Consider the following 12500-nt stretch of genomic DNA (forward strand, 5'->3'; position numbering starts at 1 on the left):
AGAGGAGAGGAGAGAATAGGAGAGGGGAAGAGAGGAAAGAACACAAGAGAGGAGAGGAGAGAATAGGAGAGGAGAGAGGAGAGGAGAGGAGAGGAGTAGAGAGGAGAGGAGAGGAGAGGAGGAGTAAGGAGGAGATGAGGAGAGGGGAGGAGTGAGAGAGGAGAGGAGAGAGGAGGAGAGGAGAGGAGAGAGGAGGAGAGGAGAGGAGGAGGAGAGGGGACAAGGGGAGAGGATGAGGAGGAGAGGGGACAAGGGGAGACGAGAGGAGAGAAATGAAGAGGAGAGGAGAGGAGGGGAGAAGAAAGGAAATGAGAGGAGAGAGGTGGAGAGGAGAGGAGAGGAGAGGAGACGAGAGGAGAGGAGGAGAGGAGAGGAGAGGAGAGGAGAGGAGAGGAGACTGAAGAGGAGAGGAGACTGAAGAGGAGAGGAGACTGGAGAGAAGATAGGATAGGAGAGGAGAGGAGAGAGGTGGAGAGGAGAGGAGAGGAGGAGAGGAGAGGAGGGGAGGAGAGGAGAGGAGATGAAAGGAGGAGAGGAGAAGATTATTAGAGTTCATCGTGAAAAAGGTGTCTAGAAGCACATAGTACATACAGTACACATCAAACAAATGCACATAACCCATCATGCATACATATCATATATCATCTTATGCCTATGACACAGATTGCATTTCAATCAATACATACCTGTACGGAAAGCTGGCGGGGAAGGTCGGGGTGGCAGCCAGGCTCCAGATCAGCTGGGATCACCAACTGTAAAGAAGATACACAAGATCTGCTATGAAAAATTATGTTTCCCCCATTTTTCATTATTTTAGTTTCTGCGGGGAAGTTGGACAGCTAAGCACACAGGGCACTCAACAGACAAGCACACAACCACATGTTTAAAGGGGTATGCCACTATTTTGGGGCTTAATACAGTTAAAATCGTTGGCCAGGGTTTATAAAGGTGGTAAAGTGTCTTATTTTCCATGTAAGCCGTTGCCTTGACTTTCACTAGTTTAGCGACATATTCCCTCTTTTAACTTGTCTTAAAGCAAGACAACGCTTAACATGAAAAATAAGACACTTTGCCACCTTTATAAACCCCAACCAACGATTTTAACTGTATTAAGCCCCAAAATAGTGGCATACCCCTTTAATACAAATGGACCTACACAGTTGAGAGGTCAGTTGATAATATATAGTACATCTGAAACAATGAATCTACAACCATCTGGATATCAGTGTGTTTGTGCGTGCCGTTTATGATTGTATGTTCTTGTATGCGTGTGTGTGTGTGTGTGTGTGTGTGTGTGTGTGTGTGTGTGTGTGTGTGTGTGTGTGTGTGTGTGTGTGTGTGTGTGTGTGTGTGTGTGTGTGTGTGTGTGTGTGTGTGTGTGTGTGTGTGTGTGTATACGTGTCCAGTGTTTCCCATAAAAAAAATTCTAGTCAAGGTGATGGGAGGTTAGCCAGAGACACTTGCCTATCGACATTGGAGAGGCTATGCTGTGCAGTTTCATAAGAAATATGATATGAAAACCGTAAAAGTAAACCTTTTTTGGTGACTCAAATTTAGAAATTTCATTCACAACCCCAAATCTTTCTCTCTTCAGGGGACTTAGTTATGGTGGTAGCCAGGTGGGCGCCTTAGCAAATAAAGTGCTGAGGGAAACCCTGCGTGGCTATCTGTGTGTCTCTCTCTCAAAGTCTGTTGACCCTGCTCTGTACTGTGCTTCTGTGGCTACCTTTTTAAAGTAGAAGACGGAAAGATTCCTCCATTTAAGACATTTGGGTTGAAATTTTAAGTCAAAATAAGAATAAGAATAATTTAATTTAATAATTAAAGAAACATTTTTTTTAAATAAAAGAATTAGAAAGAAAAATACTTTTTTTAGGAACCTCGGCCACCCTCTCTCTCTAACCTTCAGCATGAGTCCGTCGACCCTGATGTCGACGTGCTCGTCGGGCTTCTGCGTGTCGTCGAGCTTGTAGGTCTGCATGAACTGCTCCAGGCTCTGCCTCAGGTCCAGGGCGAAGAGGTTCAGCCACACCAGGCTACGAGGGTCCAGCACCAGCTGCAGGGCATTCAGCTGCACGTAGAGGTTGGGGCACGGGACTGCAGAAAGGAGAGAGGGAGAGAGAGAGAGAGAGAGAGAGAGAGAGAGAGAGAGAGAGAGAGAGAGAGAGAGAGAGAGAGAGACCGTTTAAACAGGTTGAGCCACACCAGACTATGAGGAGAGGGATAGAGAGGAGAATGCAGGGTTGAGTTTTGAAGATAAGTGGAGGGATGGAGAGATGGAGAGATGGAGAGGTGGAGAGATGGAGGGATGGAGAGCTGGAGGGATGGAGGGATGGATGGGGGGTGGAGGAGATGGAAAATGAAAGTGATGGGGGAGAGCGTTTGTGTGTGTGTGTGTGTGTGTGTGTGTGTGTGTGCGCGTGTGCGTGTGTGCGTGCGTGCATGCGAGTGAGTGTGCGAGTGAGTGTGCGAGTGAGTGAGATTGGAAAGGATTACCAAAAAGGAAGAGAAGTATACAAAAAATAAATGAAAACATAAAAAGACAAATGTGGGGGAAAAGACGGAACGAAGAAAGTCATTGCACATGTACCGCACTGCACAGCAGCGATGGCTATTTGCTACGCTAGCTCAGCAGGGTCCTGGGGGGTAACACTCTGCAGTCTGCACGTTCAGCCCTATTGGCCCAGTAACAGCTAACACGCCTCTAGTGGCCCACTGAAGGAAGCTGCTCTTGATAGCGGGCATTTAGCATTTAGCCAAGCCAACTTGCTCGGTAGCTCATAGTGTTGTCACGATTCCAATATTTTGGTACCGGTGCCGATACCAGCATGTATTTCGGTACTTAAAAAAAAACCACAAAAAAAAACTAATAAACTAGTGTGACGTTTCCGTGTCCTGTAATGTAGTATTTTCCAGTACAAATCACGCCATTCACAATACACCTAATAACACTGCCATAAGATGCTACCGCACTGAAACAGCAGGGTTTATATAATGCAGTCCAAATTATAATGTTAAAATGACACAAATGTAAGACCATGAATGGATAGGCCTACACGCTCGCTCAGCCCTATTGGCCCAGTGACAGCTAAGAGCCTCTACATAGTGGTCTACTGAAGGAAGCTGCTCTTGATAGGGGCAGTCATGGGTGAGCGGTTAGGGCGTCAGACTTGCATCCCAGAGGTTGCTGGTTCGACTCCCGACCCGCCAGGTTGGTGGGGGGAGTAATCAATCAGTGCTCTCCCCCATCCTCCTCCATGACTGAGGTACCCTGAGCATGGTACCGTCCCACCGCAATGCTCCCCATGGGGCGCCACTGAGGGCTGCCCCCTTGCACGGGTGAGGCATAAATACAATTGCATTGTGTGCAGTGTGTTGTGAACACTTGTGTGCTGTGGAGTGCTGTGTCACAATAACATGGAGTTGGAGTTTCCCAATGGGCTTTCACTTTCAGCATTTAGCCAAGCCAACCTGCTCGGTAGCTCAGCTCATGTGTGTCAGACTCAGAAGGAAACACCTCAAGGAAACACAGAGAGAGACATGGAAAGAAGAAAGAAAAAAGAAGGAAGAGTGAATAATATAGAGAGGAGGGATGAATGAATGGAGAGAGAGAGAGAGAGAGAGAGAGAGAGAGAGAGAGAGAGAGAGAGAGAGAGAGAACGAGGGAAAGGGATGGAGAGAATTGGTGGAAAGAGAAGGAGAGAAAGGGAACAGAGATGGAGGGGGGAAAGGGGTCATTTGTCCGTTAGGCCAACCCGCTCTCAACATAAGTGTAAGATGGAGAGGGAATGGAGGGAAGAGAGATGTAGGCCAGAGCCAAGGAGAGCGGGGACAGAGAGGGGAACGAGAGAGGGGGGGGGCAGTGAGGGAGAGAGAATGAGAGAAAGGACAGGAAAGAGAACTGGCAGAGACCGAGGGGTTGTGTGACTGCAAAATTCACAGTCTATTACTGAGGTAATCCTTGAGGTTGGGTTAGTTGCCTGTGTGGATGTGTAATAGTCCACACACGCCTCTCTCACATGTATATGTGTGCACAAACATGCACGTACACACGCACACACACGCGCGCGCACACACACACAATGTCAGTGTACTTACTAGGGTAGTCCTTGCCGTCAGGGAAGTAGTACTCGGTGAGCTCCGCGTGTATGGCGGGCATCTCCTGAGGAAGGTAGAGGGACTTCTTATTGCAGGAGATCATGGCCTTGGGGCTGGAGCGCCGCTGGTCAGCTGTGGACACCTGTGGAGAAGAGGAAAGAGAGAGGGGGGGAGAGAGAGGGGGCCATGAGAGATGGAGGGAAGGGAAGGAGAGGAGAGAGAGAGATGGAAACGAGTCAAAAAAACAAAATGGAAGAGAAATGGAAAGAGAAAGAAGGAGAAGAGAGGAGGGATGGAGAGGAGAAGAGAGAGAGAGAGAGAATTGGTTTGCAGTTTGAAGTAGATGTACATGAGTTGTGTGCTTGCACGTTCTTATGTCTGCCATTCCTTATTAAGTGCTTATGGGTCATTGACGGGGGTGGGGGGTGTTTCCATAGCTAATGCCCATGAATGAATAAGTAATGAGTAATGTACTACAATGAATATTCTTCTTAGATAATCCACACAAAAAAAATCCATAAAATTTATGAAATCCAGAAAGTTTTGCATTTCTTAGATGTAATTTCCTGCATTTTAACGACCCATGTCCCGTTTCAGCTTGATACGGAACCCGTACTTTATCTCTAAATTCTGAAAAAATGATTCCATATTTCAAGGGGCTTGTGGGGGGGGCAGAACCTTGCCATCCAAGGGCCGCATGTGGCCCCAGGGCCGACATTTGAATAGCCCTGTACTAAAACATAATTTTGCCCCATATACAGTGAATCAACCCCGAGTGCCACAAACTCATTGGCCATGACAGTAAATTTGATATTTGATTTCTCACCTGGTATATGCTGAAATCGGCCATGCGCAGTACGAACGAGCTGGACATGAGCTGTGCGGCACGGGGGGTGGGGGGAGGGGAGAAAGTGCTGCTGGAACTGGTGGAGATCTTGCCTGTGGGACACACGAGACACACACACACACACACACACACACACATTCAGAGCATCACCCTCAGCATGCAGTCAGCACTTTGCACTGCACACCAACCTGTGTGTGTGTGTGTGTGTGTGTGTGTGTGTGTGTGTGTGTGTGTGTGTGTGTGTGTGTGTGTGTGTGTGTGTGTGTGTGTGTGTGTGTGTGTGTGTGTGTGTGTGTGTGTGTGTGTGTGTTCAACTGTGTGTTCAACTGTGTGTGTCAAACAGTATTTGTGAGAAATAAGTATAGAGACCAAGACAGTTCCAATATGTTCCATAGTTTGAATGCCTAATTAAATTTAAGACTGATATCCCAGGTGAAAAACCCATATACTTAAAGTGTACTTTTTTTGACCGTACTTAGTACAAAGTGTACTATTTTCGGCGATTTAAAGTGCGCTTCATTGCACTATTAGTGCGCTGAAGCACTACTAAAGCAGTACTTCAGCACACTTGCAGCACACTGAGGATGCTAAATTGGCACCGCTTTTGGACAACTTTAAGTGCACTACAAGCATACTTTTGAAAGTATGTTCCAAACACACTTTTCATGCATTCGTATGGCATTAATAGTGTGCTTGAGTACACTTCTATAACATTTTATTGTTACTAGAAGTACAATAAAAGTATATTAACTTCATGCTTCTTTGGACTACATTGGAACATTTTAAGTATGTAAAAAGTATATCATATTAAGTATTGTAAATATATAACAGGTATGCTTGAAGTATATTTACAGTACACTCCCAAGTACAACAAATAATATAAATGTAATACTACAATCCATGCTGGTTCTCAGAGCTTGTACATTACACACAGCCACATGTCACAGTAGTGATACAGTATGCATGCCTAGCACGACTGACATTTACAATCATTGCATTGTTACAGAGATTTCAGATACACATTTCACTTTATTTCATTCTTGTTTCACCTTCCTGTAGTTGATCATTTGAATTGATCACGAATGGTGACCCTTGATTCTTTGTTTGAACAACTAGTTCCAACTTACCTCTCACCATGACACCATGGGAAGTGTGAGTCTATATATACCAGAACATATACATGACCATCATAATGACGGTGGGAACATGGCCATTTTTTGTGTACCACTTTAAAATGTTAAAACTCCTACAATAAATGCAAAATATAACAATGAGTAATATTTTCATGCAAGCCAAAGATATTCCTTAGAGGTAAATGGATTTCTGTTTGAGAAATTTAGCTCCAAGAAGTGCATTGCATGATGGTATATGCATGATGATGCATGATGGGTAAATGCACTTTGTGTAAGCACACTTTGAATATATTTGGATGAAGCACAATCATGGTGCACTTAGAAAAAGTATACTTCCAATATGTTAAAATGATTTACTTTAAAGCGCACTATAGAAAATCACACTTCGAAGTCACTTGGGTGAAGTATAATCAAAGTGCACTTAAAAAAAGTGCAATTGCAATATGTAAGGGTTAACGTTCGGCGAGAAGGTCGCTACCGTGGAATAGCAGCACGACAGAGAGAATCTTTAGACCCCGACGCGGAGCGGAGGGGTCTTGTTCTCTCTGAAGTGCTGCTATTCCACAAAGCGACCGACTCGCCGAAAGTTAACCCGCTTATTATATGGATATACTTAAATGATTTACACATGCGGGGACATTTCTTTAGACATATTTAAAGTTAAGATTGTTGCTGCGCAAAACAAAACAGAGCCGTTGTGGAACACCGCTAGGCAACAGCTAGGTAGGCTAGCCAGGCCAGGTGTTGTCTATCACAGCAGCTGAGTGACAAAAGACGTACCGGACCCCCTGCGGAGTGATATGAAACATTCGCTTTAGCCACTGACTTGTATACAAGCCAGTGGCTTTAGCAGTGAACGTCTTGTTGCCATTGACAGCGGTAGCCAGGACAACGGGTGCTGTCTATCACAGCAGCTGATTAGAGTCTTGTTGAAAAGTCGCTTTAGCAGTGAAAAGTCTTGTTGCCATTGACAGCGGTCTGTTATAGACCAACCCGTCCGTTATCGAAAAATAACAGACGTCCGAACGTTGGGGAGCCCCGTTGAAATGAATGGAGCATTCGACAGATGACGTCACAACCATATAATAAGTTATTTTAAAATACACTTTTAGTAAGTTCACTATTAGAACACTATTAGTATATTACTCTAAATACACTTTAGCCAAACATCTTCTAAGTGCACTTTATGTATGGTTCGCAAAGTGTACTTTCTTTGAGAGCAACTTAATTACATCTAATTTTAAGTACACTTTAAATAAGCATATTGGAAACATACTTTTTCTTAGCACAAAAAGTGTGAGTGCGCTTTTAACATGCTAAGTACACTTCAGTCGTGCTTTTATTGTACTAAATTGAACCACTTTTTCACCTGGGATACTTCCAAATGCGTTTGTATGTTTCAGGTGTGACCAATGAAATGAAGTATGATTGTGCAGACTACGCTTCAGGTGTGATCTTGTAATATAAAGGTGTGTGTAAATTGATTGATTGATTGATTGATTGTGTTTATTGACATTATACAAAGCATTAAAAAATGTATACAAATAAATAAGTCAATAAATATGTCTTGAAAACCTTGTACAACACGTCAAAAGGATAACACAAGAAAACTTGTTTCCATTGTGGTCCTTGTGAATGTGCAGTGTGTATGTGTCTGTATGTAATGTACAGGGGTTGGACAAAATAACGGAAACACCTGTCATTTTAGTGTGGAAGCTTCTTCTTGCATCCACAGTTAATCCTGTTGGATGTGGTTCATCCTTCTTGGTGGTATGCAGGCATTACCTTGGATACCGTGGCTCTTGATATATCACAAAGACTTCCTATCTCGGTCAAAGATGCAACAGTTCCACGCGCACCAAGAAATTCTCCTTTTTGAACACCCATAATATTGTGTGCATTGCAAAATGTTGAGCAAAACTGTGCTCTTCCCTGCTAATTGAACCTTCACACTTAACTTTACTGGTGCAATGTGCAATTAATGAAGATTGGCCAACAGGCTGGTCCACGTTCGCCATGAAACTTCCCACTCTGAAATGACAGATGTCTCCATTATTTTGTCCAACCCCTGTATATGCACTCAATAAACCCAAAGGGAAGAACTACCTGGCTCAAGGCACCAACAGCAGTGCCCCTCTCGAACCTGGAACCCCAACAACACTGCACCAACGCCACCACCACCACCTCCACTACCTCCTCCTCCTCCACCACACTCCTCCTTTTCCTCCTCCTCATCATCACTCTCTCCATCACCACCACCCTGCTTCTCCTCCACATCCATCTCCTCTCCATCAGAATCATCATGGCCATAGTAGCCAGCTCGACCATAGCCATGGCCATGACTTCCTCCACCTCCTTCTCCTCCACCCTGGTGGTAGGCCCTGATTTCGTCCCAGTCCGGGGGGCTATGCCCTGGGGTAACCCCCTCCGCCCGACCCCTTGGAGGAGACTCCTCCCAGCCCGCACCACCTGACAGACCAGACCAGACACAACCAACCCAGACTCACCACCACAACAACGTTGGGGCTATGGTACACCACCACCACCACCACCACCATCACCATCACCATCACGACAAACACACACTGGAGAGGAGAGTGCAGGTAGGCTGAGAACCGTGCTGGTGCCTGTTCCTGTATCTTATCACTTTAGTGCCAAATGTAGTAACTGGTTCGGGCACCGGCACCGCTCTGGTCAGCCTGAAAACAGTAAAACAGAACTACAGCACACACACACACACACACCAACCTGGTTCTATGGCATACTACCACATCACCACACACACACACACACATAAACACATCAACAACTAGAGCTATGGTGCTACAGCACACTGGCATTAACACCCCCAGTGGCACCACACACTCACATAAAGATTCAAATGAACAAGCAGACTTACAAAAAACACTCACAAAGAAAATGCAAACAAAGCATGCAAACAATATGCACAAAAAAAAAACAATAAGGAATTATGAGTATGCACACACATTCATTAAGAGAAGATGAACATCTGAATGGGAAGTCGATGTTACACAAAGACTACACCAGAGTGTACGGGACTTCTTCTTTCTTTCAACATCTATGTCAAATAAATGAAAAGTAAAATCACTGCAGTTGAAAACCCCAGCAGTGTATATCTGACCTTAACCTCCATCTTAAGAAGTTCCCTGAAAAAAGGACACAAAAATTCCTAGCCAGTTTTGTCACATAACTTTGGCCTCTCTCTCTCTCTCTCTCTCTCTCTCTCTCTATCTCAGCACAGGTCAGGTCACCTGATTTATTGCCTGCAGTCTTGGAGCGTGTTCAAGGAGTTGCACTCCAAAGGGGGGAAATGGATGAAGGTCAGAGGAAAGGCCCATTTTCTGCTAACAACACTTTCTGGCACGTTACTAGGTGTAGACCAATTTCACTCTTGCCAACTAAAAAAAAGAATTTGAGAATTGTGGATATTTGAAAGTAAATAGTTAGGGATCAAGGTCTTTGTGTCTGTATAAAAGGCTATACTGGCAAATTAGTTGTAGAAAAGCCGTCCTCTCGATTACAATTACTTTATTCTTCATTAATTGATTTAGTGGGGTAACACTAATGCCTGTAATATAATGAAATAAAGTTTACAGTTTTTGGAGCTCACACCCAGTGTGCGGAACATTCTATCAACAATGATTGGTTTGCCAGTGCATTGGCACCTGAATCAAAGCCTTCCATTTCCTACGTAATTGGCTATCTTGAGGCTCCACCTCTGGGAAGAGATGTATTTAACTCAAGAGTGTCTTAATGAATAACAACCTCGATTTCTCTACTGTTGTCAAACCGCCCATTCTCTTCAACCATCCTGAAGGGGCAACAACGTTCATCTATTTTGGCTATGATGGATGGATGGGCCCAGATGAAAGAGTATAGGCAGGCCAGAGAGACAGAGACAGAGAGTGTTTACTCTTGGCATGAGTATAGTAGTCTTTAAATGAGAGAAGAGAGGAGTGGAGAAAGGATTGAGAGATGGGGTAGGGGTGGAGAACAGAGAGAGATGAAGAGAGGAGAGGAGAGGAGAGGAGAGGAGAGAAAAGAAGAGAATAGAAGAGAAAAGAAGAGAGGAGAGGAGGAAAGACGAGGATAGGATAGGAGAGGAGAGGAGAAAAGAAGAGAAAAGAAGAGAGGATAGGTGGAAAGAGGAGAGGAGAGGAGAGGAGAGGAGAGGAGAGGAGAGGAGAGGAGAGGAGAGGAGAGGAGAGGAGAGAAGAGAAAAGAAGAGAAAAGAAGAGAAAAGAAGAGAAAAGAAGAGAAGAGACGAGAGGGATGAGGAGAGGAGAGGAGAGGAGAGGAGAGGAGAGGAGATGAGAGGAGAAAAGAAGAGAAAAGAAGAGAAAAGAAGAGAAAAGAAGAGAGGATAGGAGAGGAGAGGCGAGGTGAGAAGAGGAGAGGAGAGAAGAGGAGAGGAGAGAGGAAGAGAAGAGAAAAGAAGAAAGGAAAGGAGAGGAAAGGAAAGGAAAGGAAAGGAAAGGAAAGGAAAGGAAAGGAAAGGAAAGGAAAGGAAAGGAAAGGAAAGGAAAGGAAAGGAAAGGAGAGGAGAGGAGAGGAAAGGAAAGGAAAGGAGAGGAGAGGAAAGGAGAGGAAAGGAAAGGAAAGGAAAGGAAAGGAAAGGAAAGGAAAGGAAAGGAAAGGAAAGGAAAGGAAAGGAAAGGAAAGGAAAGGAAAGGAAAGGAGAGAACAGAGGAGGCCAGCCAATCCAAAGAGAAAATAGCAGCTCCTTGACTAATTCCCCAGAGACCAGTTCTAAAGTAAAAAAACATTTTGTGTGTTTGCAGAAGAGTTGCACAGACCATTAATTAAAGAAGAAAACACACCAACAGATACGGTTCGTGAGGGAAAAAACAAGACTACACTGTAAACACGCATGCACAAAACGACCACAATTAGGCAGTATGCCACGCTGGAAACTCAGCCAATTCGCCTTTGGCTAAGCCCCGCCCTCTTTAGTTACAGTTGCTAGGTCGAACAGATAAACTTTGAATGCTGAGACATCAACGTGATTTATGCAGTGACTGCAAATCGCAGCAGTTATTCACTCCTAATAAATAAAAAACACATTCATAGTATTGTGAATATAAGTATTTATTTTCTGAACGGTCATGCGATGTATCACAGCTGTTATGGGCTCTTCTATGGGTATCGATAGGCATTGTAACCAGCACCATGGTAAGCCGAGCTCGCATATCTTTTGACCCCTGACTCAAACTTGCAAGACGAAAATGAAATCACACAACTTGATGGCTGTAGTCCTCTTCAAAGCTACCACAGCAATGTGTAATATTAGCATTTGGCGTTTATATCTTCAGTAGCTTAACAAAATCACGTCCATCAGCTGCTAGTCAAAACACTCCTGCCGTGACCGATAGTAACTTTGCTAGCGGTGTTTTTTCATTAATTAGGTCAGAAATCCAAAATCCTACTCTGAAACAGGTTCGTGGTTTGCTTACAACCTTACTGAAAAGTGACACAAATGAGATGGTGGCATGATCGGAGCACACAAAGTATGCTTTTGATCCGTGTGTCGAGTGTGAGGCTGCCGAGACCCTTCAATTGGCAGACTATCCAGCTGCTAGTAATAGTAGTCCGGTTTTAGGTAAAGAGGAAAAGCGATTACCACCTGTTACATCGCGGGGAAACTTGTACCTTTGTCACAAATACCCCAGGCACAATTTCCAATCATATTTTAATAATAATACGACCGTATCTCGCTAACTACTTGAAAACATGCGATTTCTTCATTGAGTTCAATGGAGCGCTGTCAAAACTGTCCGAGGTTTGTCCGAGGTCGTCCTTTTGCTGCGCTGTGATTGGTCAAAAAGCACTTTAGGGCGGGCCTTAGCCAAAGGTGAATTGTATGTGTGTCACTTCAAATTGGTCCCACAGGACAACAACAAAAGAAAATGAAGTACAGAAACAGGCAAGTGAGCAAGCAGCACCCCAAAGACGGTGGTATTTCTAGCCGAGCCCTTCAACACAACACAGCACAGCACAACACAACACAACACAAGACAAGACAACACAACACAACACTGCAACCACTCCAACCCGGGGAGTATTCCAAGAACGTGGCTCAGTAGTAAACTAGGTTAAGGTTAGGGATGCACCGATACCAATACTGGTATCGGTATCGGGCTCGGCACCCGATACCGCTCATTATACTCGTACTCGTACTCGTCAAGCACTTGCCGATACCAGGAACGATACTGCTACTACACAAAACAATGCAAAATCTTGTCACGTTCTGTGGACTTGAAAGCAGCATGGAAAAAAGTGCCACCTCATACATTTACTAACATTTAAATCTACATGGAAATGGACAATAAAAATATCACAGATGGAAAAAAACAAGGCCATGCATATATTTTCATTCTATTTTGGTGGTAAAAGGTATCGGT

The 12500-nt window shown here is 44.4% G+C and overlaps 1 protein-coding gene across 1 annotated transcript in view; it reads right to left on the minus strand.

The window, feature by feature from the left end:
- The window catches only part of bltp3b (bridge-like lipid transfer protein family member 3B), a 141631-nt gene that overhangs the window by 37939 nt on the left and 91192 nt on the right, over window positions 1-12500 (minus strand). Inside the window, exons 11-14 of the mRNA XM_063217503.1 lie at window positions 4925-5037; window positions 4099-4240; window positions 1904-2097; window positions 687-752 (exon numbers count right to left, since the gene is read on the minus strand). Coding sequence (XP_063073573.1) covers window positions 687-752; window positions 1904-2097; window positions 4099-4240; window positions 4925-5037 — 515 coding nt within the window. The remainder of the gene's footprint in view (window positions 1-686; window positions 753-1903; window positions 2098-4098; window positions 4241-4924; window positions 5038-12500) is intronic.

The sequence above is a fragment of the Engraulis encrasicolus genome, chromosome 15 (assembly GCF_034702125.1).
Source record: "Engraulis encrasicolus isolate BLACKSEA-1 chromosome 15, IST_EnEncr_1.0, whole genome shotgun sequence".
Classification (NCBI taxonomy): domain Eukaryota; kingdom Metazoa; phylum Chordata; class Actinopteri; order Clupeiformes; family Engraulidae; genus Engraulis; species Engraulis encrasicolus.